This window comes from Amphiura filiformis, chromosome 7 (genome assembly GCF_039555335.1).
Source record: "Amphiura filiformis chromosome 7, Afil_fr2py, whole genome shotgun sequence".
NCBI lineage: Eukaryota > Metazoa > Echinodermata > Ophiuroidea > Amphilepidida > Amphiuridae > Amphiura > Amphiura filiformis.
Window position 1 is genome coordinate 14,805,437 of NC_092634.1, and position 25,608 is coordinate 14,831,044.

General features: G+C 35.7%; 2 protein-coding genes across 6 annotated transcripts in view; both read left to right on the plus strand.

Annotated features, from left to right (window-relative positions):
- Positions 1–25,608, plus strand: part of LOC140156780 (28S rRNA (cytosine-C(5))-methyltransferase-like) — a 351,435-nt gene that overhangs the window by 277,020 nt on the left and 48,807 nt on the right. The window lies entirely within an intron of this gene.
- The window catches only part of LOC140156779 (NAD kinase-like), a 62,196-nt gene that overhangs the window by 27,373 nt on the left and 9,215 nt on the right, over positions 1–25,608 (plus strand). For 4 of the 5 annotated variants that reach the window (XM_072179744.1, XM_072179745.1, XM_072179743.1 and 1 more), the window contains 5 exons: positions 16,413–16,499; positions 19,684–19,813; positions 20,573–20,681; positions 21,618–21,703; positions 23,703–23,805. In XM_072179744.1, the coding sequence (XP_072035845.1) occupies positions 16,413–16,499; positions 19,684–19,813; positions 20,573–20,681; positions 21,618–21,703; positions 23,703–23,805 (515 nt within the window). Of the gene's footprint in view, positions 1–8,751; positions 9,881–16,412; positions 16,500–19,683; positions 19,814–20,572; positions 20,682–21,617; positions 21,704–23,702; positions 23,806–25,608 lie in introns of those variants that run through there. The other variant, XM_072179747.1, reaches the window with a different exon arrangement.

Here is a 25,608-nt window from a genome sequence, read left to right on the forward strand (position 1 = left end):
GTTTTTTTCTGCATTTTTACTTTAAAAAAGTGTTTTTCTGCAATTTTATTAAATTTAGTAAACAGAAAAAAAGCAGGCGGCAGCCGCCAAAATGGAAGCGGGTACCGGGTGGGGACAAGAAACTTGTAATTTCTTGATAAATTTGTGTCTATTTTTTCATTTTTCTCAAAAACTAATAACACAGTGGTAACAAAAGTTATGTATATTAATTATTATAGGGGCAAGGAATGCAATTACTACTCTGGAATTTCAGTGAACCGAGACAAGCGGTTCGTTATTTATGATGAGAAATAAAGTACCGCTAAGATGTACCTCATTTCCTGTCATATATACTGAACCGCTTGTCTTGAGTTACTGAAATTTCAGTGTAGTAATTGGATTCCTTGCCCCAATAATATACATAACCTTTGTTACCAGTGTGTTATTATTTTGTGAGAAAAATGCAAAAATAGTCTCAAATTTACCACAGGGGTGAAGTACCCACTTAAATTAAAAAAATTAATACATATTGGATGAACAAAGAAATTGATATAAAAATAAATTTAGGATTGTGTGATACAATTTGGAAATAAAAGAATGAGTAATGCAATAGAAAAGATGTCAGTGAATGTAAATCTCTAAACAATGGACATAAATATGAAAAAAATATAGATATACATGAGTAAACATAAGTACATGTACTTAAATAAAAAAAATAATAAAAAATGCACAAATAATGACTATTAAAATCTGTTGGAACATTTCTTGTCTAGATAAACAATTAAATATTTTGAACACCATTTTTATATTCAATATTCAATAATTATTTATATTTTGTAGCAACAAACTAATTCCTCGCATATGCTTCTGTAGCAAAAGCTGTTGCCAAATTGTCCCGCAAATTGTTCAGTCAATATCGAGGTCAAATCATTGAAAATAAAAAGTCACCCTGGTAACCCTTATAAAATTGAACTGTAGCCATTATTATTATCTATAATAAATTACTGAGTTTGGCGAATTGGTAAGGCTAAAAACTTCTCGTTTTACATTATTTCGAAAAGCGGATTTTTGCGTTCTTGTGAGAGTAAAGTTGTCCGCACCCCAATAAAACGTCCAATTTTATTTTTGTTTACGTTAAGGGTGTCAAATTATGTTAATTAGTTTCAAAGGCAGGGCAAAGGCAGTGGCAGAACTGCATGCTAAAAATTTTAACGCCAACACAATACACTAATGTTGACATAGCCTGAAATTGCCCTTCTGTTTTGGCATTGGTGTGAAGATACTATGCCTGTAGTCTGGATGGTCATTGAATTACCTATTATACAATCACACAGTATTATATAATACCAGGGACTGTATTATGAACACCTAATTAGTCACATCAATAAAGTCAACATTTACTCAAAAGGATGAAATGTCCTTTTGGAAGATTGTCAACATCTCATAATGTCCTTTTTGTAGGTCAAGATTGCCATCATGAACATCTCATACCTATAAGGGACGCACCATTTGATACTCGGTGGGGGGTGGGGTAGGAAGTAAGGGTCGGGGAAAGAAAATTTTGTCGGCGAATTGTTTTTGGTGGCAATTTTTTTTTTTTTTTGCCGCCTGGCGGCAATTTCTTTTTAAATTTCATGCATTTATACACAGTTAGGTGGGGAAAGGTTTTTTTTAGTGTTGGTGGGGATTTATGCTCATGTAGTGGGTGAAGTTTTTTTTTTAAAAACTTCATACCCCCACCCTGAGAATCTAATGATGCATCCCTAAGGGCTGTTGGTGTAGCAAAGTAAGGAGGGTATTATAGTGAGGAGGGTATTATAGTTCAATTGTGCTAATTATAATATGGTGCAATTGCCTATTTGCCTCTCAAACCACTGAATTTTATTTACCATGAATAGGCATACACTGCTTTTTGTGGTAATGCTATGTTATCAGCATAACTTAATAATATGAAACAGAGTGTAAGGACATATGAATAAAATTGTTTCATCTGCACAGTGGTGTAGCCAGGACTTTTTCAGAGAGAGGGGGGGGGGGACAAGGCAAACTTCATGCGGGGGGGCAAATTGTCACAAATGGGCTAAAAAGTAAAAAGTACAACAAATTTATCCAAAATGGGCTAACAAATAAAAAGTACAACAAGTATGTGCATACAAATCTTAAATATCTGTCAGCCAGCATACCACAGGGGGCCAAGAGGGAATTTTGTGTTAATCCGCTCAGTGATGTAGCCAGGACTTTTGCAGGGGGCAGCAAGGTACATTTCAAGGTGGGGGACAAACTTGGACGAAAATGGTACAAAATGGCCAAAAGGTACACCAAATTTGTCCAAAATGGGCTAAAAAGTACTGTAAATGCATAAAAATCTTAAATATCCGGACGGCCAACATCAAACAGGGGCAAGACTTCTCACGGTGGATATGATATGGTGGCAAGAAGACTTGCTTCGATCACGATGTAATTGCAATTTCAAGCCATTGATTTATATGGAAAGGATGCTACAAATTATATTTCTAAATGATATATATAATCTCCTCTCATACCATTAATCACATTAAATAAAACATTTACATGTTCACAAAATATAAAAAATTTACAAACCGCGAAAGACTCTGACCGCGCAAGACGGGTGATCGCTAGTTATTATTATTATTATGCAAACTACAATTCTATTATTGTATTCAACAGTTCTATCGGTTGTATTATGTCACGCATGACTTGACATGGTCCAAAACAACGTCCCTGGGAGTAGTTCAGCCATATGTTAGCCTTTTCAATATTTCCCACACTGGCCAGATTATGAAGAAATTGTTGATGCATGGCAGTGGTTTAGTTTTAAATATTAGTAGTTTATGGAAGTCTAAATTTGATGGTACATCCATGTCAATCCCAGAGAAAATTGAAAAAGAATTAAATTATTGCAAATATTACAGGGTTTTGTCTTTAAAATTAGTGATGGGGAACCAGTTTTTTGGGACAGTGAGGGGAAAGCTACAAGACTACTGTGAAACCCATAATTTAAACATTTTTCAATCAATTATGTAGGACACATTCTGTAGGGGTTGGGCAGCGGACATGCTCTCATCCATAAATGGGAATGAGAAATGGAAAGGGGGGGTCTCAGTCAATATTTTGCTAGATAGGGAAACCTACTCCTTGCCCTTTTACATACTTAGTATGTACACATGTACACCCTTGTACTATGTTACAAGGTACAACATAATGTTAATTTACTTAACGAAAGCAAAGTGTGAAATTTTTTTATATTTCAGGGTTTATGGTCAAAATTTGTTGATCTTGTAATAATATTTTAGTAATGCTGTACAAAGATCTTTTGGACCGTAGCTTTATTTCCTGTGAAAATATTAAGAGGAATTACACTTTTAAGCTGTAAGTTTAAGTTTTGTCCATTTTTAAGTTGTTTTGGGGTACTAGTAAGTGAGAAATGCACTCTTGAGCAGCTTTGTTAATATCCCGGGGTTAATTTGCTAGAGTTTAAGAACACACCATCACACCTACATATCACCTCTCTGTTCTGTTGATAGTGTCAATAGAAACTTGCCTGGAGATGATTAGTGATGGTCTACGAGAATGATCTAGAATATAATGCATGTTTGAGATACTGTTAATATGTAGCACTCCTGGAGCATGGCTAGTTTACTTCATAGGGCTGCTTAGTGCTATTCATTATACACTGTAGTATCAGCCCGGGGTGGGGTACTCAAGTTTGGTTTTGATAGGGGTGTGGTGCCGCTGAGAATTTTAACGTGGACCGATAACTATACCAATTTTTCAAGAAATTTGGACCCATTGATATACCAAAAGTCAACATTTTTGGCCAAATTTAACCAAAATTGTCTTAGTTTTTACAAATTTTCCCCAAAATTTCAAAAATGTTGGCTAGATTGAGGCAAAATTGGGCTATTTTCTGAAAAAATTGAGAAAATTTTGAAAAAAGGACCCATTCATATATACCAAAATTGGCCTAGAAAATGGGGTCATTGACATACCAAAAGGCTGAAAATGCTACCCATATTTGCGGCACGTCCCCGTATGGTCGTTTGCACTGAGTACCCCCCTTGGAGTATCAGAATCTAAAACTGATAATCAAACTATAGTTTGATCAGCTCGTAATAGGCGGGAAATTAATGTTAGGGTTCATATTGAAATTCCCTTACACAGGAAGGTGTGCGCCATCCTGCAGCTTTCCTGTGCTAGCCTCCTTTTGTTAAAATCCTGGGCAGGGTGTATCACTGATGCATATAATCCATCCGTTTTATGACCGACATAACTGGTACCTTAATATTTTGGCTTACTGTATTATGGAATATAAAGTAATTAGATGGATGATGATATTGTAGGTACTGTACGTAGGTCAGTAACAGAATAAATGCCGTAGATGTTAGTAAACAAGTTGTACTCCACGAGTGCTACATTTTGACAAAAGCTCAAATAACCAATATAAATACTGATAAGAGAAGTCCAGCCGTTATCTCTCCAAATATCAAGAATGCATTTCAAGCAGACATAATTTAGAACTCGGACATGCATTTAATTACATCTCCAATATAGCTCTGCCAAACAGGAACTAGCTCATGTTTACAAACCCCGAGTATTATTGAAATTACACGCCTTGTGTTTGGACGTGTTAGACTCCCAATCATAAGTTCATAACTACGGTATATGTAAATAATACATGCCTGGAAGTGAGCAATATTACAGACAGTGTGGCTCATAGTCATTTAAACAATTTCTGGTAAACTAAAAGGTTGTAAATTTTGAAGTGCTGCCCTTTCAGTCAGTGCAATTTGACACAAGTTGCTGGGATTTTTGGAGTGGAATTCAGTCCATATCGACCTGTTTTCCGTAGTAAATTCATAAAAGAATTAACTTATTCTATGTGTAAAGGAGCTTCCATTACTTATATACAGTGACAATTACAGTTTCCTTAAGGGGTACTACACCCTGGCTAATTTGTGCCTATTTTTGCATTTTCTCAAAAATTATAGCGCATTGGTGACAAGTAAGATATGTATACTATCGGGGCAGGGACTACAACTACTGCACTGGAAATTTAATTTCAGCACAGACAACAGTTGTGGAGTTACAGTCAAAAATGAGGGAAAAACAATATTTGATCAATAAATCAAGAACTACTTGCGTTGACGTGCTGAATTGTCAGTACAGTAGTTGTAGTCCTTGCCCTACAATATACATATCTTACTTGTCACCAATGCGCTATAATTTTTGAGAAAAATGCAAAATAGGCACAAAATTGGCCAGGGTGTAGTACCCCTTAAAATTTTAAAGTGCAGACTTGCATATTTCTCTTTCAATGAGGCAATATGTAAATTTTGACAGGAACTTGAGGAGTATAACTTAATAATAATTTCTCCATTAGACAGTTATTAGATTTTGTGGGCAAATGTAAAATGTAATAGATTGTGAGTTAATATAAAAAGTATAGTGTTAGAGTATATGAGTTGCAGTCTTTTTCCATAGTAGATCACATTTAAAGGAAGTAAAATTGCTGCCGGAGATAGTTGATTCAGGTTGATTTGAAGGCCTCTTATGCATATAATAAGAGGAGGATGTTTGGATTTATCGCAAGCCACTGGCTCGCGCTATAACCTGACAGGCATGAGACATTTGATTGAAAATTGGCTTTTATGAGATAGTTGTTGCATCAGTTTGGTGCCATGAGGAGTTCAGCGATATACTGACTGATCAATTTCGTAGAGACTTTGGGACGATGACTTACTCTGCTGTTATGAATGGGTAGTATGGTTTACATTTGAGGGCAAATAGAGTGTATGTATTGATGCTGATCTGTGCTGTTCATCAAGATGATGACTTATGGATGATTCTTGGACAATTTTCTTCTAAACATCAGCTTACCATTCTATTTCATAGAGACTTTGGGCGGATGACTTATTGGAACGTGAGAATCATCTGTTATGAAAAGGTTTTATGGTTTACATTTGAGGGCAGATCTATAGAGTGCATCTGTGCTGATTGGATGGTGCTGTTCATCAAGATGATGACTTGGGATGATTCTTGGGTGGATTATTTTCTTTTAATAACTGTAAACATCAGCTTACTGATGACTGATCAAGTTTGTAGACTTTAGGACAACTCTTTGATTGGAATATGTATGCGAAAATGTTCTATTAATAATGAATGGATTGTATGGTTTCCATTTGAGAGCAGATAGAGTGCATATATACTGATTTGATGGTAGTGTTCTCCAAGATGATGACTTGGACTAATTTGTTGCTTAACACACAGATTGCTTGATCACATCAGTTCATTGTGGATTGCTTATAGTTTGTATAGGGAGAAGCGTGGTACACTGGTTAAGGTCTTTGCCTTTGGAGCGAGAGGTTCCGGGTTCAATACCCTGTGGGTCATCTGGTAAAGGCGGGGCAGACTCATGATAAAAGACCTTGTTACAGTTGGTTCCGATCAGGGTAACAAGCCCGATTGTTGGCTACACTTGACTGTCCTGTAAAAATTGCCCCGACCAGCTATCTACGGCGACCCCTTTCGTTTACCAGGTCACTTGTGCCTGGCTGAGGATTCGTCAGCATTATCTCCACGATTCCAGCTGTTAATGCCTAGATATGCTCGGTATAAAAAAAATACACCACTAGGTAAAGGGTCATCATATTGTCCAAGATTGCTGTTTGTCATCAATAAAAAACATCTATACTGAATTGTAATGGATGATTTTCACAAGGATAACATCAATGCAGGTCAAGATATTCATATTTTTAAAGGAAGCTGCTTCATTTTGAATGATTATTCATGATGCAGAAAAAAGCCGCAGGATTTCTCTTTGTTTTCATGGCAAATCAAGATCCATTTGTCTGAAAAGTGGACAGTTGAACAAATTGTAAGATAATAAATTGTGATTTTAAAAATTGCTCTTTAGATGCTGAGTGAAGAGGTACGGTATGTGATTCTTGTATTCAGTGAAAGTGATCTCGATAAATATTTTCTGAATGGTTTTTGGAAATAATGTTTCGCTGATAACTGGAACTTGAGTGTGAATCGGTTACTTTCTTGTTGGTGTTGAGGTCACAAAGAGTGTTATGCAACCCTTTGTATTTGCTCAGTTAGTATAGTTCCAAGGATCACACTAGTTAAACAATTCTATTTCAGGATATATCTAAATACATGTATAATGAATCTTTATGAGTATAAAGATCAAAATATCAACTTTGATAAGATATGCTACATGTACAGATCACTGTATAGCTAGCACAAGTTGCCGTTTGAAAATGGATCATCTGGTCTAAAGTTGTATTTGCCTTTACGCCTATCCTCTACCAGCAGTAAAATAACAACAGACACAGTGAAGAATATTAATTGATCAAGCCTGTTTGCAAATTATAAGTACCCAAATGGAATATATTCAGCTGTGACTTATTTTAATGGTATTAAGAAGAGAATGAAATGTTCTACCATGTCTACTATAATTAACAACTATAGGAATAAATACAGGTGAGTGTCTTATCGTTTAAAATATCAGTGCAGTGTGTGTAATCATAGATCGTCAATGTTTTTTAATGATCTATGGTGTAATCCATTATGTCGGTGGTATGGGTGGCCATAGATCGTCAAAAATTGATGATCTATGGTGTGGCGATGTTTATTTGAGCTCCCTTGTCCTCTTGTGGAAAATTGTGTCAGCTTGAAAGTAGAATTCACTGCTCAGTCAGTGCTCAGGCTGATCCTGAGCACCGACTGAGCAGGGAGGGTGAGTTAGCGCAGCGGTAGTTCCCTCGCTTTGCACCACTGAGGTCCCGGGTTCAAGCCCCGGCGTGGCCCAAGGACTCATGTGCACTTGGTTTATCCTGATTCCATGCTCGCTCTTGCAGGTTTTCTCCGGGATCTCCGGTTTCCTTTATCCTGGCTGCCAAGGTTGTTGTTGATGTAGGCTGATTGGGGTTATGTGTCTGTACAGAGCTGAGCTGCATCTCCAATTGATGCTGAATGGTGTGTTAGATGTTGTGTTAGACCACTAGCTATGCATGTTCTGTGACTTTTTGTAAGGTACATACAACAATTGTTATTCTTATATGTACAGTATTTTGTACTATCTAAATATTGGGTTTTTCTTCTTAATATGTATTCTTGAATGGTGATGCAAGTGGTTTTTGCTTGAAAGATAATATTTGACTCGGTGGACATAATAATATATAAATTGCAGGTGTTTTATTACCAGAATTTATCATTGCTGCATGAACAGTATTGAACACATAATTTGGAATATTAAAATGGTTTTTGAAAATTTGAAATAGATACTATGGTGTAGCTATACATTTGATGTAAAATGTAGGGGATGGGTGGCAGAAGGGAAGATTGGGGGGGGGGGTTGAAAAGATGTCTAAATGGCAGAAATCTGGACCATAACTGACACCTGTATAAATTGTCAGGTCAAGTGTGGGAAAAGAGATAGCCCTTGATCATAGGAATCATGCATATTGTCTACTGAAGATGGATACTTGACTTGAGACACATATGTGCAAATTTTGAAACATAAAAAAATATACGGTGTGGTGTTTATGTGTCAATTTGTGTTATTTTTATTTCATGCTTGTACAATTGTAGTTGCTATAAAAATTGTGTGAAGCTATTGACCCGGAAACTGCAGGACCAAACTGGCCCTGTTATCGTCAAGTGTTTTGAACCATGACCAAGAATATTATTTTTTATTGACTGTTTGCTTACTTTTGCTAAACATATTCCCTGGTTGGTAAAGCACACAATGAGAGACCGAGTTGTAGCTAACAAGCAACTCTGTCTGTGCATTTGTGTGAGCCTAAATTCAAGTTGTAGGTGTGATTGGTATTCATGTGCTTCTGGAAATTGGTCACAGAATTCAGATAGCTGCATGGGCTCACTTTGCACCAGCTTATTGCATTTAAGCTATTAAAGACTTCATTTGCACACAAGGCCTCCATACTCCAGTGACTTCTGCATATTTAATTAAGAGAGGAGGAAACAGTAGTTTTTATCATCATCCGCAGACAGGGAAGTACTTCCCTGCAGATAATTCCATCAAGTGACGGTGTGTCATCATTTGCTGCATCAATATATTGCATTCTCCAGTTTAGTGTGGTATTGACAATTAACTATTATGCAAACATAAGTCGTATGCGATGTTGACTAGTGATTGGATAAGGACTCATGCACTTGTCTCATGATAACTTGATATCTATATATCTACAGATCTATATTTGTCATGATTATATAAAGTTTAGTGTATGTGGTTTAAAGCTGACATAGTAGGTTGGAAGTCACCTAACAGACCAGCTCAATGATTGGCATGTGTTTGGAAATGACAGCAGACTTTACATTTATTAGAATGAATGACTTGGCAGAATTATTATGTATTGGCATGGATGAGGAACTAAATGGTATCTTTGTGTGAAAATACACCGTAGGCTCACTTGGATCCTATCATGCACCTACATGTATGCTCACACTACTTTTGAGTGTGTATTAGAATACTGTTTGACGACTGTCGAAGAACTCTATAAAAAGTTCATATCAATTGATCATAGTGCTTGGACTTTATCTCAACTGGAAAAGACACTACAGTTTGGAACAAGGTCTCACACATGTAGGATAATGCTGTATTTGGAATGATATGCGGTATCTGGATTACTATGTGCAGTATGACTGGTGATTATATGTATACACATACCGGTTATAGGAAATTAACTTTTGCTCTTTGTACTAAAAGGAAAATAGTATCATCAGTGTAGAAGAATGTGGGGACAAGACGGGGACAAGATAAATCTAGAGTAAATGGATGGAGATGTAGGACTGAGATTAAGAGAGACACACGAACCCAAGACAAGGGACATGGGTTCTTCAGATTTGACAGAGGGTAAGGCTGTGGAAAATAAATTGTTTGCTTTAAATTGCAAGTACAGAGGAAAATGCGATCACTGTTTTTTGTCTTCCTAAAATGGTGCTGGTAATTGCTAAGGACGATTACCCCTAATGAAGACATGGGAATTTGATTTTCCAATGTGTTCTTTAGGGTAGGTGCCATAATTTCTGGAATAGCCCATTGAGTCAGTGAGTCAGAAAGTTTGCAAGTGATATCAATTGGTAAGTGAAGTCTGATTGACTTGGTCATTAAGGTTTATTCCTACTTCAAACCAAATGGGATTGGACTAAGTGGGATTGGACCAAATAGGATTGGACCAAGTGGGAATTGCCCGTCATTAATGTTTGTTAATCGTTTTTAAACTTTCCATTATATTATAATTCAGGGCATGCCCAGAAACCCGAAATTGGGGGGGCAGAAGTATATGAAAATCATTTTGAAGGGTTGAACCTCGGCACCACAGTCACGTGGGGGGGTCTGAGGGTTGATGTGCCACCTCAGAATTAGAAACATTTTGAAAGTTATAACCCCAATGAACAGTGGAGCCATTTGGTGCAATATTTTTACACTTTTATGGTTATTTTCGAGCAGCTATTTTAACATTTTCCAAATAAGCCATGAATTTTGGTTTTATATGAACACTCGTGCTCAATAACTTGCAATGCAGTCTAAATTTAGCCTTTATATGCAAGGGGTGCCTGAGGGGGGATGTGCTCCCTCAGATTGAGCATGTTATGCTAATAGCAATGGCGGATCTAGAGCAATCGGAAGGGGGCACTTTGAGAAAAATGTATGAAAATGGCCGTGAAGAAACTTTTGCAAAATGAAAACCTACTTGAAGCCATTTAGTGGCAGTTTTCCTATTATTGTGTTAACCATTAAGTGCCGGGTGTTGAAAAAAAAAACAAAAACAGACACTTTTTTTTTATCCATACACAGGGGTGTTTGAGGGGATCTTCCCCCCACAGAAGTTGGAAAATTGTGCAAATTGAAACCTATTCATATCATTGTTTTAAATAAAAGAAGGACCCAAACTCAATTTGCAAAATTTTAAATGTTAGGCCTACAGTGGTCTACCGACAGTTTTAGACTTGCAATTACTAAAGCATGCATGCAGTGATGTTGAAAATGTGATGGGCCCTGCATATAAAATGGATTCAATTTACTTGTAAATTTGTGAAATTTGGATCCGCTTTTTTCCCTTTTTCCTCCCCTAGATTTTTTTTTTTTCAGATGGCACTATGCCCCCTGCCCCCACTGGCTATGCCACTGTTCTCTCTCTCTTCCCTCTCTCTCTTCCCTTCTTTCTCTGTCTCTCTCTTTCCCTCTTTTTTCTTTTTTTTTTAAGTCCCAGGGGGCTGCAGCCCCAAAGCCCCCCCCCCAGGCAAGCACCTGTAATTAAAAACTACTCTGAGATAATTATAAACTTCACACACAATTAGGTTCTCATTACCATTGTGGAGTAATGGTTTTCTTCTGATCTTCCCATGAGAAAATATTACAACTTTTGTTTTGCTTGGGTTATTAAGAGCAAGATTCCATGTTTGACAATAAGAATTGAATGCATTTTGAAGATCTTGTTCATTATCAAATAAAATTAATTGTATCATTGGCATATAATACATTGGTGGCTTTGTGCATGCTAGACGTGTTTTTCTCGAGCTCCAGATCTCTCTCTTTTTTAATCAACTTTTTGCATATATTTTCCATCTTTTTTTGGATGTCTTCAGTGCCCAACTGGCTTTTATCATTGGATAGTGAACTTTGTGAAGTAACAGTGAATTTGTATTGAGAACTTTTGAGTGTGGAGACAAAACGAATCACCGGAGAGCTTAGAGAGGAATTTGGCAAAGTTTTAAACAACAAGAAGTGAGGATCTTCAAGTGCAACACAGCAACGTGCAATCTGTTTCATTGTGTCTTCGACCATCAGTATCACGCTGTCTATTAGATGTGCTGTTGTGGAAATGTTTAAAAATTGTTTTGAAATCAAAAGGGAAATAGGTGAAGCCCAGAGCTGAAGTCAAGAAAAGGAGGTTACATTGTCACACATAAAAGAGGAATAGGATATTGATAACTATTGTTATGGAACCAGGATAATATACTGGTGAGAAAGGTTGCTTCCTGGTTGGCTTTTGTTGTCTTGTCTCGATTTGACCTTGCAATGAAATACAGGATTAATACAGGAATGACTAGAAATACTACATGTACATGTAGGGAAATGACAAGCATTATGTAAAACCACAAGGGTTAAAAGGTCTATTCAGTGATTTGATCATTTTATGATCAGTAAAATCCTTATTTTTGGCCAACTTTTCATTACAAAAATACCTTTAAGGCAATTTTAATGACCTATTCTTGTCTTTTAGACAATTTATAGAACAATTTTACACTTTCACTGGGATTCACTGAATATGCCTTTAAAGATGTCTGGTGAAAGATAGTTAATTGTTTTCAGTTATCTTACTCATTGTAAAATGTTTTGAGCAGTTTGATCTATTGCCATGAAAGAAAAATCCTGAATAAGATGCTGAAGTTTAGGAGAAGATTATTACTTAGCGATCAGTCTAATCAACAAAAACAAAAGGGGGAGGGGATGGATGAAATCATGCATGAAAAAAATACCATAAAAAGAAATCATTACTTATTATCACTTAAAGCCATAATGTGTGATTTGCTTCACAGCGACGCCCTAAATTTTACTCGGATTTCTACTTTTTGCATAATTATAATGCCCAGTGGTGTACTAAAATACCACGTAAAAGACTATTAAAGCCTGAAGTGCTTTAATAACAGTAAAATTTAACTTTTTCTTTAATAACAGTAAAATTTAACTTTTTATATTAAAATCGGGTCGACCCGGTTTTATTCAGAGTTCATCGATCGACTGCTTGCTAACATCTCCCGTGGTTGCCAGCTTATGTGTACACACATCGAGCGCGATGCTCCGTGCAGTATTACATGTTACGATCGGCGAGCGTAGTACACACATTGTAGGCACTGGAATGAAATCGCAGTTTGCTTCGTTGTACCTCATTTGTTTGGCTCGAAATTAAAAGGGATAATGTAATCGGTGAAAACAAACATTTAAATAGAAATCTATTCTTTATGCAAATCACACATTATTGCTTTAATATAAAATTCTTCTTAACATGAAAGTGTCATGTAAAATATATTTCATTCCATTTTAAAATTATAAAATTGTCAAAACACAAGTTTGTTTAAAGCATGATCAGCATAGTTGCATGTTACCTGTCCCACTTGACATTTTTCATGCATGTATTGTATATTTATTTATTTGCACTTTCCTTAGTGACAAAGCACTGCTATTCTAGGGGGAATATAAACAAAAGTACATTAAAAATGGAATAACCTCAATTAAACAATCATAGTACAAAATTTGACCTCAAGTTGCAGAGTATGACTTTTTGTACCCAATTTCAATAATGAAATTGGTTAATATACAAAGACAAATATGATTACATAATGATCAATCACCCTGAATATAGTTTTTAAATTGGCCAATAGACATTGAATCAAAGTTGGAACGAGTATCAATGTCAACTGAGATTATATTGAGTGACTCTTTTGGGGATACACCATTCAAATGCTAATCTGCATCCTACAATCCCGGAAAAAATGTGTTCGAACACCCACTGTAATTCCCATGGTCATTTTAGTATAGTGCGCACGCTATATGAGTCACTGGAAACTAAGAATTATAATAGAGTTCTCTCAATGTTCATCTTAAGCATATCCCCTCCCCTTTCCCCACCAATCAATGTTGGGAGAAGATATGGTGAAGATGAGCATATTGGGTATGCCAACATTGTACGGGGGTAGAAGGGGGACCATTTCCAATAAGGCCTTTAAAGTGTTCGAACAATTTTTTCTAATATTGTAGTCATTATACTAAGCTCTAGAAATCCTTATTCAGTTCATGGAAGTACTAGTTCAGTTCAATTTAAAACACATGTACTTTGTGTGGTTCAATGGAGAATATGAACCAGGTTTAGTGTGTGTTCTATAACCCAACCCAGTTAAATCGGAGGTTACTGTAAAGTAGTGGGTTCATCATCACCTCTCGAGATCATTACTTCCCTTGTCATTCATCAGGGGTGTGATTCTTCATGATTTCAGAATTTTTTTGAGCCCAAAATTTACTTAATTTTATTGATATCTAGGCTGTTTTGGAGTATTTTAGCCCAATTTCACGCTGTTTTTCAGGATTTTCTACTACTTTCAGGATTTCAGGATTAAAGAGTTTCATTTGTGGTTACATAATAGGCCTGGGCGATACATGGAAATATGACGAGTAACTATTTGTTTGCATGGCATCTGTAAAGACTGCATTAAAATCGCTGAAATTGATCAAGTTATAAGCCAAAAAAGTACTTTTTAGGGTTTGATGCTTCAAAATGGTATATTTTTTCTCATTATATGACATTTTTGTTGGAATAGTACCAAAATTCATTCGCCCTACCATATTAAAACAAGAAAAGTCTCAGGTCAACCTATGTTGAGTTTTTGATCATTTGGCATCTAAATCATATAGTTTCACGTTCACCTGATATTAGTCGCATTTAACTGTGAGAGTTCTGAATATAATGAGAAAATTCCACCCAAAATTAGCCATTTTCCCATTGAAACCTGTGTAATACATAATTTGTGGTGTTGAACCAGAATTGTTTCATATGATTGGTGATTTTTTTGATATTTCAGGATATTTCACAAGATTGAATCACACCCCTGATTCATGTATCAAATACATGACTACCTCATTATGTCACTTATCATTATCAAATACATTCATATGCAGGTAAACTTTATTAATGATTCCACAGTTCCTCCTTATATTATTATAAATAAAGGGTTCACAAAAAATAACTCCCCTCTAAAATTACAAAACATTTTTTCGCATAACTTGACATATATTTACGTGGATTTGAAAAATTTAAAAACCTGTGAATAAAGGAATTGTTTTTCTACCCGCCTAACGTTCTTTCGTCTGAAAATCTTTTTGTTTTGGCTAAAAATAATCACGTTTTCTAAAAATGATGCTTTCAGAAAAAGTTGCACTTTTCAACATCCTCATTTATGTCAAAATTAGCTTCAACAAATCATTATTTTGCACTACGTGATGGTTTCATGGGTGACTAAGAGTTCAGAGACAAAAAGGTGAAGAAAAAAAAACCAATTAAATCAATCGTAACATTGATACCGAGAAAGTTTTGTACATTACATGTATGGGATGTTGAAAAGCGCAACTTTTTTAAGGCATCATTTTGGAAAAATGTGATTATTTTTGACCAAAACAAAAAAGATTTTGAGAAGGGATAACTTTGGTAGGGTAGCAAAAAGATGCCGTTAATCACAGGTTTTTAAATTTTTCAAATCAACAAAATGAATGTTAAGTTATGCAAAGAAATGTTTTGTAACTCCTAAATTGATTTTACCATTTTTGAAACACCGGCTCAATAAAATCTTCTAGAAAAACCCAGTACGTGTTAATTAGTCATTGTTTTATACTGCAAGATGATTGCATGGGTGACTGGGTAATCGTACACATAAAAATTAAAGAAAACAAAAACACCATTAAATAAATCAAAACATTGATATCGAGAATGTTTTGTACATTAAATGTATAGGATGTGGAAAAGTGCAACTTTTTCTGAAATCATCATTTTTGGAAAATGTGATTATTTTTGGCCAAAACAAAAAGATTTTTTAATGAAAGAACTTTGGGAGGGTAGGAAAATGATTCCTTTATTCACAGGTTTTTAGATTTTTCAAAACAACGAATTCTATGTCAAGTTATGCAAAGAAATGTCTTGTAATTTTAGGGGGGGAGTTATTTTTTGTGAACCCTTTAGCACTGTTCTTATACCGGACAGGATCATTTCCTTCTTAATTCATAGATTCTCTAACTATTGTATGCATGCCTGAACAATTATGCCCATATACTGGAGTCTGTTTCTGATGAATTTTGATCACAATTAGGTCATATCACTTGAGATATTCAAATGTTGTTGTGCATGAAGTAGAATTTTAAAGTACCGCAACAGATCATTCATTCATTCATTCATTCATTCATATTTTATTTCCATAAAAATCAAAGACATTACATAAAAAATATATATAAACACGGTACATATGGAGGAAAAGGCTGGAAGACCAAAAAGGTCTGATCAATAAACCTGAAGCTCCATGCCCGAGGGGTGCGAGACAAGTTGCTTCAAATTGATAAAATCAAAAGGTGGAGCCTTATACTAACTTTTAAAACAGCATTATTATGAAAATTGTTATTAATATTCATAATTACCGGTTCTTGGAATGTTGTTCAGCTTAGGAGGGTGATGGACCGCATCAGGTAACAAGTACCAACATTTACATATCCAGGTGTGCATGTGAGCTGACTATAATGTGACAAAACCCCTTAAATGCTATTGATGCAGGTTTAATTGCTAACACATAAATTTAATAATTCATCTCATATTGATTTCATATCTTCTTTTGTTTATCTACAGACGTACCCGGTCCATTTATGCTCAGCCACCGTCAACTTCATTCGGACCAAAAGCATGTCTGAAAAAAGTGCCTCAGTCGCAGATCATGTAAGTATTCACTGTGCATTTTGAAATGAAAATAGTGTTAGCTCCTAAGAATATTTGAAACATTTTAGGTATGGAATGTATATTAAAATATTACTTTTAGGCAACAAGAAATTTTGTCTTCTACTATGTCTTCTAAAAAAATTCCCACAAAATTGCAAAAACTGTGTTGGTCGAGCCAGTAGGACAGGCTTTTTTCTGTTGCCTATAGGCTACAGCAAGCACTTTTTAACATATCTTACTTAATTATTCTGTGTTCAATTCATATGCTGTTCTTCAGTAATGCTCATTGCAGAGTGTGCAAAGAGTTTACCCTGCTTGGAACTGGATGATGTCTTTGTCATCAAGGCATTAGCCAGAAGGGTGTCTTTAGGGTGTCCAAAATGGTCAAAAATACCTTATTCTACAAAATCAGGGTGTCCACTTCCTATTCACTACATTATAAAAATCAGAATTTTAGGGTGTCTAAATTGAAAACAGGGTGTCCAAATGACACCTGGACACGCCTCTGGTTAATGCCTTGTTTGTCATCCACTTCATTCACCTTAGGGCTCATATTGAAATTCCCTTACACAGGAAGGTGTGCGCCATCCTGCAGCTTTCCTGTGCTAGCCTTCTTTTGTTAAAATCCTGGGCAGGGTGTATCACTGATGCATATAATCCATCCGTTTTATGACCAAGCTTTCCTGAGGTGCACGCTTAGCGAGGGGAATCCTGCCTTCTTTCCGTGTGAAAACGTGGTAGGGTATTTCATTATGAGCCCTTACAAATCAAATGCTGCAGGGGGGGGGGATGGATTGGTTGCTAATTAATGTCTCACCTTCATTTGAAATGCAGTATTCTGCAGTAATGACTCCACTTGGGATTAAACCCCAGAACCTCTTGAACTGATTAAAGAGTTTAACTTCAACACTACACTACTACACACGCTCACCTGGAACGTTTTCACTAGTTCAACTAGAGTCTTCAGCAGATGGTGATGCTGTGATGATATCTTGTCTACGATCGGGATAACTTTCACTGATGACGTCATATGATTGACAGAATGACGTCATAGGATGTTACGATGTAGTGTCCCCCCCCCCCCGGGCATCAGCAGGTTGTCCCAAATAGGGTATATTTCGAGAGACATTCAGACTCTTGAACTGGTTTAAGTAAAAGGACAGATTGGGTTTTTTTTCTTTTCAAATGACATTTAATTGAATTGAATATTAAGGGGGTACTACACCCCTTGGCAATTTTGAGCCTATTTTTGCATTTTTCTCAAAAATTATAGCGCATTGGTGACAGGTAAGATATGTTTATTATAGGGGCAAAGACTACAACTACTGCACTGAAAATTCAGCAACTCAAGGCAAGTAGTTATTGATTTATTGATCAAATATTGGTTTTCCCTCATTTTGACTGTAACTCCACAACTATTGGCTGTGCTAAAATAAAATTTCCAGTGCAGTAGTTGTAGTCCTTGCCCCTATATACACATCTTACTTGTCACCAATGCGCTATCATTTTTGAGAAAAATGCAAAAATAGGCAAAAAATTGGGCAGGGGTGTAGTACCCCCTTAATTGAATTGGATATTAAATCAGAAAAATAAGAGAAATAATTACTAATGTAAACCAGAACAATAATTGCTTCTATGCTGCTCTACTTATATTACAACTAGGGATATAATACCAAATTTTCCAATACATACGAAATGAAAACCAGGTGTGCAAATGTATTATAAACACTCGTACAGTCAGCTGCAAAGGATACCATTTAAAAATCAATATGTATGAAATTAATAAAGCAGTCTTGTCAGTTTGGTCTGCTATATTGATTAGATTAAATGCTCCATTAGTGACATTTATCAAATCACTGCATCAAATCAATGTCTGTAGATGGTCCATCTACTTGTAGTGAATTAATTAATAAATCTGGAAACAAATATATCCAGGTAATGACACCAAGTGCATTTTAAGTTGTTTTTTGTCTCACTTTCTGACTAGTCATTTGGTAATAAAAGTTTATCTTGCAAATTTTACAAGCTGATATAATGTGAAGTACCGGTACGTGATAGTCGGGAAAGCAGCTGATATTTGCTGACATTTCCTGATATTCATGGGTGCGTGTGCTGCTCTTTTATTATTAAAATTGTAATATTTCTAAATGTCACAATATGCTTTGTGAGTGTTAATATGAGTGTTAAGTTTTAATGTTTTGAATGTCAGAATGTGGCAGAATTTCCCAATTTTAAAAATGCATACCAACCATAAGAAGGTTATTATTTGTTGCTTGAATGCAAAAGTTTGCGGTGCATAAAATAAAGCATTTACAGTGTACATGATTATGATTATGACCTTCTTGCATAAAATCATCGATATAGCTTGGAAATAAATTCCAAAAATTTTTAAAGATGCCAAGTATCATTTGATTTGTAGCTTTTAACGTGAATGCAGTCAATGCACTATTTTGGACCCCATTGTGACAAGTCAATATGGTGGATTTCCCATACATAGCATTATCCACTGAGCTGTACAGAGTCAAAATGTGCAAGGCTCAAAATAAGCAGATCTGGACCATGAGCCACACATTTGGAAAAAAAACAGCTCCTGGTCCTGTGATTATCTAGTGAACCAGGAGCCATTTTTAAAGAACTGAGAGTCATTTAAATTTCAATTGTTCACATTAAATACAAAACCTGCTTTAACTACCAGGCTCTATATGTATTTGAAAAAAATGTAGAGCCTGGTTCATATGATTTTGGTGTGGAGCTAAAATGTTATTACTAGTGGGTAAATAGCTCCTGGGTGCCTGCTTATTTTAAAGGTTGTACACTAGTCGACTCTCTTGCACACCGGGAAAAAGTGGGTAATCCGGTAATTTCATTTCTGGGAAATGTGTACTGAATCGCAGGAAATTTTGAGCAAATGGAACAAAACAAATTAAAAACATGTATTTCTTATATTTCATTTACCTCTGGAAAGATTTTATCGTACATACCGGCCTGCAAAGATGTAATAAATCTTCTGAGGGGGGTACATCCCCTCAGACCCCCCTTAACGCTTAACGCCAATGTGGCTATGCAGCCACCTCTGCCGGGAAATATTTAACAACACTTTTTATATTCCCGGGAAATTTTGCATTTTTCCACCTCTGCTCTCTTGACTGCAGACTAACCTGATAACTATGGTGTTTTCTTTCAGGCAAGTGACAGATCCATCAAGTCAAAGATTGCAATGGAAAACTTCACCATTAACTGTTTTGATCATCAAAAAAATCATGGATGTCACTGTACTACCACCATTTATAGAAATGGCTACTTGGTTAATACAGGTGAGCAATATTACCAATTAAGGCAACAATGGCATTGCCCTTCAGCAACAGACCCTACTCATAAAATCTTTGGAGGGCAAGTCAACAATATGGTTTTGCCTGAGATAAGATCACTTTATTTGATTTGATTGATTTGATTTATTGATAATCCAGGCAAGCAATATAAGCAGAGAAAGAAAAGTATATATATACAAAAATATGCAGTCAACGGGGTCCCTGGCGGATTCCCTAATAGCGAACTAAATCACTTTAAAGTGGGTCTCCGATATCCCCATTGACGAAAAAGAAAAATATTTTATTTAAAAAAATTATAAAAAAACGATTTCAAAAATAAAACCCACACACAACATATTACTGAGATTTATTCCATGATCAAAGTAACATCAAATCAACAAAAAATCCAAGTAATGCATCCTGGGAAGTAAATAAATTTAAGTAATGGGTTCAGCTACATCTCAGGATACTGCAATACCCTTTATTTCTAAACCTTGAACCTTGAACAGTATTTCATATTTGGGGCTAATATATTGGATGATTTCACAATTTTCAGATAAAATAAAAATCCTGTTTCCTCGCTTGGGTTAAAAAATGTATTCCCCTTTCCCCATGATTTCTTCTTTTAAAATCCGGTGTTCATCTTTTTGCCTGAAAACAATACATCCTCAGGAGGTGTATATGTACATGCACATATTAATAAGTCTCTTAGTCTTAAATCTGTACAATGATAGCATTGATATGTATTGTTCTTCTTTGTTTCAGGAGAAGAACCTAGTAATATATGTACAAGCCAATGTACTAGAGGACCAAGATTTACTGGATCATATAGGTTATGATGTAATCAAAGGAAAACTCAAAACTTTCAAAGAATGTAAGTGTTAAGAAATAATGTTTGGCTAATGTATTTAAAAAAGTTTTTAAATGTGAAATTTTATGATGAGGAAATTTTATTTTATTTATGTATTGCCCAAATGCATGCCAAAACCAAGAAATTACCAATAGTTTCTGTCTTTTTACTTTCTGTCTTGCCCAAGCTGTGTTTAGCAAATGTATTAGTATGAGTATGTGTATAGTTTCATCAGCTCGTAATTGGCGGGCCTCATAACATCGCGGATTAATATCGATATATTTTATTTCGAAAATTGTATTGTGACACGTCACAAATAATTAATTCAAGTCCTATACTTTGTCTACTTTCTCTAACGGGCACGTTGTAGACCAGACAGGTAAACTATCTCACTCTAAATGTGGGTCTACTTTGCGGCGTAATGGTAACAGCCTAACAATTCTTGCCGATTATGAGCTGATCAAACTATAGTTGCATGGCAGGAAACAATGTTTCAGGGAAATTTGGCCATTTGGAGGGAAATATTTGTGTTTCAAATAAAGAAAATAGTGGGAAATGTTTCAATCTTGGAGGGAAATTCTGATTATTTCCCCTGAAAATAATAAAGGATTTATTTCCAGGCATGTGTAATTACTTCTTTGCATTTCAGGCCATCTAGGGATATGAGAAACACCACAGGATCTGAAATGAGGATCCATCAAGTTGACAGGAAGGAGTTGATTTAAGTTGAACAGAACCAAAAAAACACCCAAAAATTGATTTAAGTTGAACAGAACCACCCCCCCCAAAAAAAAAAAAAACAAGCTTACAAGCAAAGGTAACAAAGAAGCAATCAAGAAACTGAATCAATCAACCAACAAATTGAAACTAACAATTCAACAAGCAAAACAAAACAAGCAAGAAGTAAGTAAGCTTGCCATTAATTATTTATTTACTCATTGTATTCATTATTCTTTACAGGTGATGAACTGTCAGACAAGATAGATTTTATTATTTGCCTTGGTGGTGATGGAACTCTACTGTATGCATCATCACTCTTCCAAGAGGTAAGAGAAATAGCATAATTATAATTATGGTTGACTTAAACTGGCGACAGAAAAAACCCAAAACACTGTTTTGCAGGACAAACTTGCCAAATAGAGTCGAATGGTTTTTTATGGAGGAAGCTAACTGACACTAAAAAGCACTGAAACCTTAAAATTAAATGTTTTGCAAACATATTTTGAAAATTTTCTGAATTTTATTCAAAAAATTTCAGTCACCAAAATCAACCCACTTCAGCCAAGAACCATTGCTTTTTAAAATTTCACACAGCTAGAAAAAGATCATCGAAGTGCAAAATCTGGGTTTGTCAGACTTTATACCTGTTTCTGCTAGTTTTTTAAGCTCAATAATCTATGGCTTAGCTGTACAGCTGTGTGAAGAAGAGGTTGTTTTGTGATGCCAAACCCAGGTGACACATATTGAAATACCCTACCACGTTTTCACACAGAAAGAAGGCAGGATTCCCCTCGCTAAGCGCCGCACCTCAGGAAAGCTCGGTCATAAAACGAATGGATTATATGCATCAGTGATACACCCTGCCCAGGATTTAAACAAAAGGCGGCTAGCACAGGAAAGCTGCAGGATGGCGCACACCTTCCTGTGTAAGGGAATTTCAATATGAGCCGTTACAACCAAACCTTACATGGTCTTAATCAACTACCATTATTGTAAAACTTAATTCACTCTTAATTATAATAAGTTTCATAGCTCAAAAACTTGAAAGAAAATGCTGTGTGAATAAGACTAGGATATATAGCCATATCAATATCTGACTGAAACAAAATCATACAATGCACTTAAGTTACCATGGTAACATTCTATTTGAAGGGCAGGCAATAAAGTAAGCAGTACCTGTGATATTGCTTCCTGGCAATGCCCGAAGGATGTATTGGTTGGTTTTGTCAGGGTTGATATGAGTTTACAGCTGATGTGTGGATGATGTATACATGATATTACCTCTCAAAGATGACTTTTATGCTTGTTAATAAACTTCTGGTCAAGCCATAGTATTCAAGCCTCCCATGATAAGTTCATTAGATTTTTTTAGTGATCGACGACAACCTGCATTCTTTTTCTTGAATCTGTTGACATGGGATTATAAAGGGTGATTTCACACACCATAATCATCCAAATCAAAAATAAATTGATTAATGAGAGCTGAATTTGTTAACACAATTAATGGTGACATTAATAAATATCTGAAGTTCTGAACACATCAATATGAAAAACTGATAATTAAGAAAGAGAAAAAAATAAACTGAAAAAAATGTAAAAGTAAATTATTTTAAGGAATTAATTGGGTGGTGTTTTTTACAAACCTTTTGTTTACAAACCTTTGTTGTGGAGCTACCTTAATTGCAAACCACATAATTCTAGCCCAGAATCACCATCAGGAAGGGGGTCACTTAAACATGATAGTATATACATTTGTATGCAAGACCAATCTGTTTTTGTTTTTCAGGACAAGTCAAGTCCTACAAGCAAATGTAAAGTACCAAACTTTGCTCCCAGGCAATCTTTTGAGCATAACATGCTCTCTCATGGATGCAATGTACATTATATTTTGAAAATTTACCTTAACTTTCACTACAGTATTTTGCAAAGATCTGATAGTACTGGCCAACCAATCGTGTAAAATCACGACTGCATCACACAATGATACGCAGATTGATCGGCGAATGAGGTGCTGATGTGATGAAGACGTGTTTTTTAAGTCGGGTTTTGATTGGCTAGTTAAAACTAGCCAATCAAAACCCGACTTTATGTTTACACGATTAACTGTGTCAAAATAAAAACTAGGAATTTTGCAAAATATAATAGATAAGAAGAACTATAGTTTTTGGTCATTATGGAAGAGCTGTACTATGATCATCAAAATCTTAATATTAAATTGTCACCCTTATATTTACTGCACTTCTATTGTTATTAATGGGAGGTATCTGGTGTGTTTTCTTCTATTGTATATTTTCTAAAACTCTGTTCTCCCTTTTTATATTACAGGGCAGTATACCACCTGTTATGGCTTTCAATTTAGGTTCACTAGGATTTCTAACGCCATTTGATTTTCAAGAATTTAAGGAATCAATAGAGTCACTATTACAAGGTAAGTTAATAGGATTCTATGTTTTATCTATGGGGATTGGTGGGGCAGGGCTTCTCTATCTTGAACTTCTCCTCAATTTTTGGCCAGAACTTGTCTCCTCCATCTCAGATTTGTAAATAAAGTACAAAAAAGTTACCATTTTTGGTACATTTTTGATTAAATTGAAACACTAAAAACCACTTCAACATGGCTCGAAAAAAGTGGGGAATTTTATGAAGCTCCTTCCCAGGAAATCATTGTTGGTTTTTGGAGGGAAATTCTGGTATTTGGAAGGAAATTGTGTCTTTTTTTGTATATAAAAACATGCTATAAATTGTGTGAAATTTAGCTTGCTTCCTGAGAAATTAACTTTTTTTCAAGCCCTGCACTTCACAAAGAACAAAGGTGGAGATCAGGCATGGGCAACCTACGGCCCACTGGTTAATTTTGTGGGACCCGCAAGACCATTGGAGAAAAGAGGAAAATACCGGGTTCTTAAAAAGCAGCTGAGTAACATGAAATTTTGCTGAACTAGGAGCCAGTTTCAACCTCCCAGACAATCTTTTGTGAGTCCATCCATCCCCCTACACCTGACTTCAACCCGTATTTGGACTGAAATTTGGCCTCTGAATTTTCTCAGAACCATCAAACTTGTAGAGAAAAACCCTGGTTCATTTATAAACAGAACTGCACTATTCCCGAGCATTTGCCTATTGTAGATACACATACTTTGATATAGGGAATTCAGTATGTTTGTAATGCTGGAAATTTGCAATGTCATCTTCATTCCTTGGTTTATATGATGGGCTAATGTACTTGAATACAATTTTGTAGTGCATACTCTAGTGTGATTTCTGATGATTACATGCTTCAACAAGGGTGACTTCAAAACAATTATTATTTTCTTGCCACATAATCAATGCCATGTAAGGATACTTCACCCTATTGTTAACAACAAAACTGCTGAGTCACAGACAAGTCTCAATTCAAGTCCAATGAACATGTCAATAAAGAAACTGATATTATCTGAATCTTTAAGTAAATAGAACTAATAATAGGTGTTATAAACAAATTTGAATTTTAATAGGTGTTATATGTTGCTATTCCTACTTCCTTATTTGTATTTTGTCCATGCATTCATGTGAATGCATGTATGTTGGTTTGTTTTGGGTGTACTTTGAGTCTACATTGTGAGCATATTTCGGCATTCTGGGGGGTACCCCCACAATAATGAAGACATCTGCAAATGGCATTTTAGAGCTTCTAGAGGGGTAGGGGTTGGATATGTGTTTATGTATGGGGTGGGTTGGGGTGTGTGGGGGTGGGGTATGGATGTACTGGCGATCTTTTCCTTTAGACCACCCTCGCTATATAGGGACTAAATTATTACTTTTGCATCAAGGTTTACTTTTGCATCAAGGTTAAACAGTTGCCAAACACTTTGAAGTCAAGGTTTAATATATTTGAAGGAGGGCAGGGCTTCGATAAATATGGGGTAAAAAACAAGGTTAAAACAACTTTTTGCAAACAAGTGAAAACGCCTATTATGCTCGGAAGTTTTTGTCTTAAAAAACAATTTAAAAATTATCGGAAAAACTAGAAACGTACCTTCATAAAAGCAGCATCACTTCCGTTACATGAAAAGATGATCAGATGAGTGGAAAGTGGCAAAGAATTTGTGAAATGAGGGAATTTTTTTAATAAAAATACATCGCGTTTTTCGATAAATTCGCCATCTTGAATAAATTCAGAATTGCGTCACGCAGTAAAAACTGTCAAACGCGTTTGAAAATGCTTGATACGCGAGTGTCAATCACTGTCAAA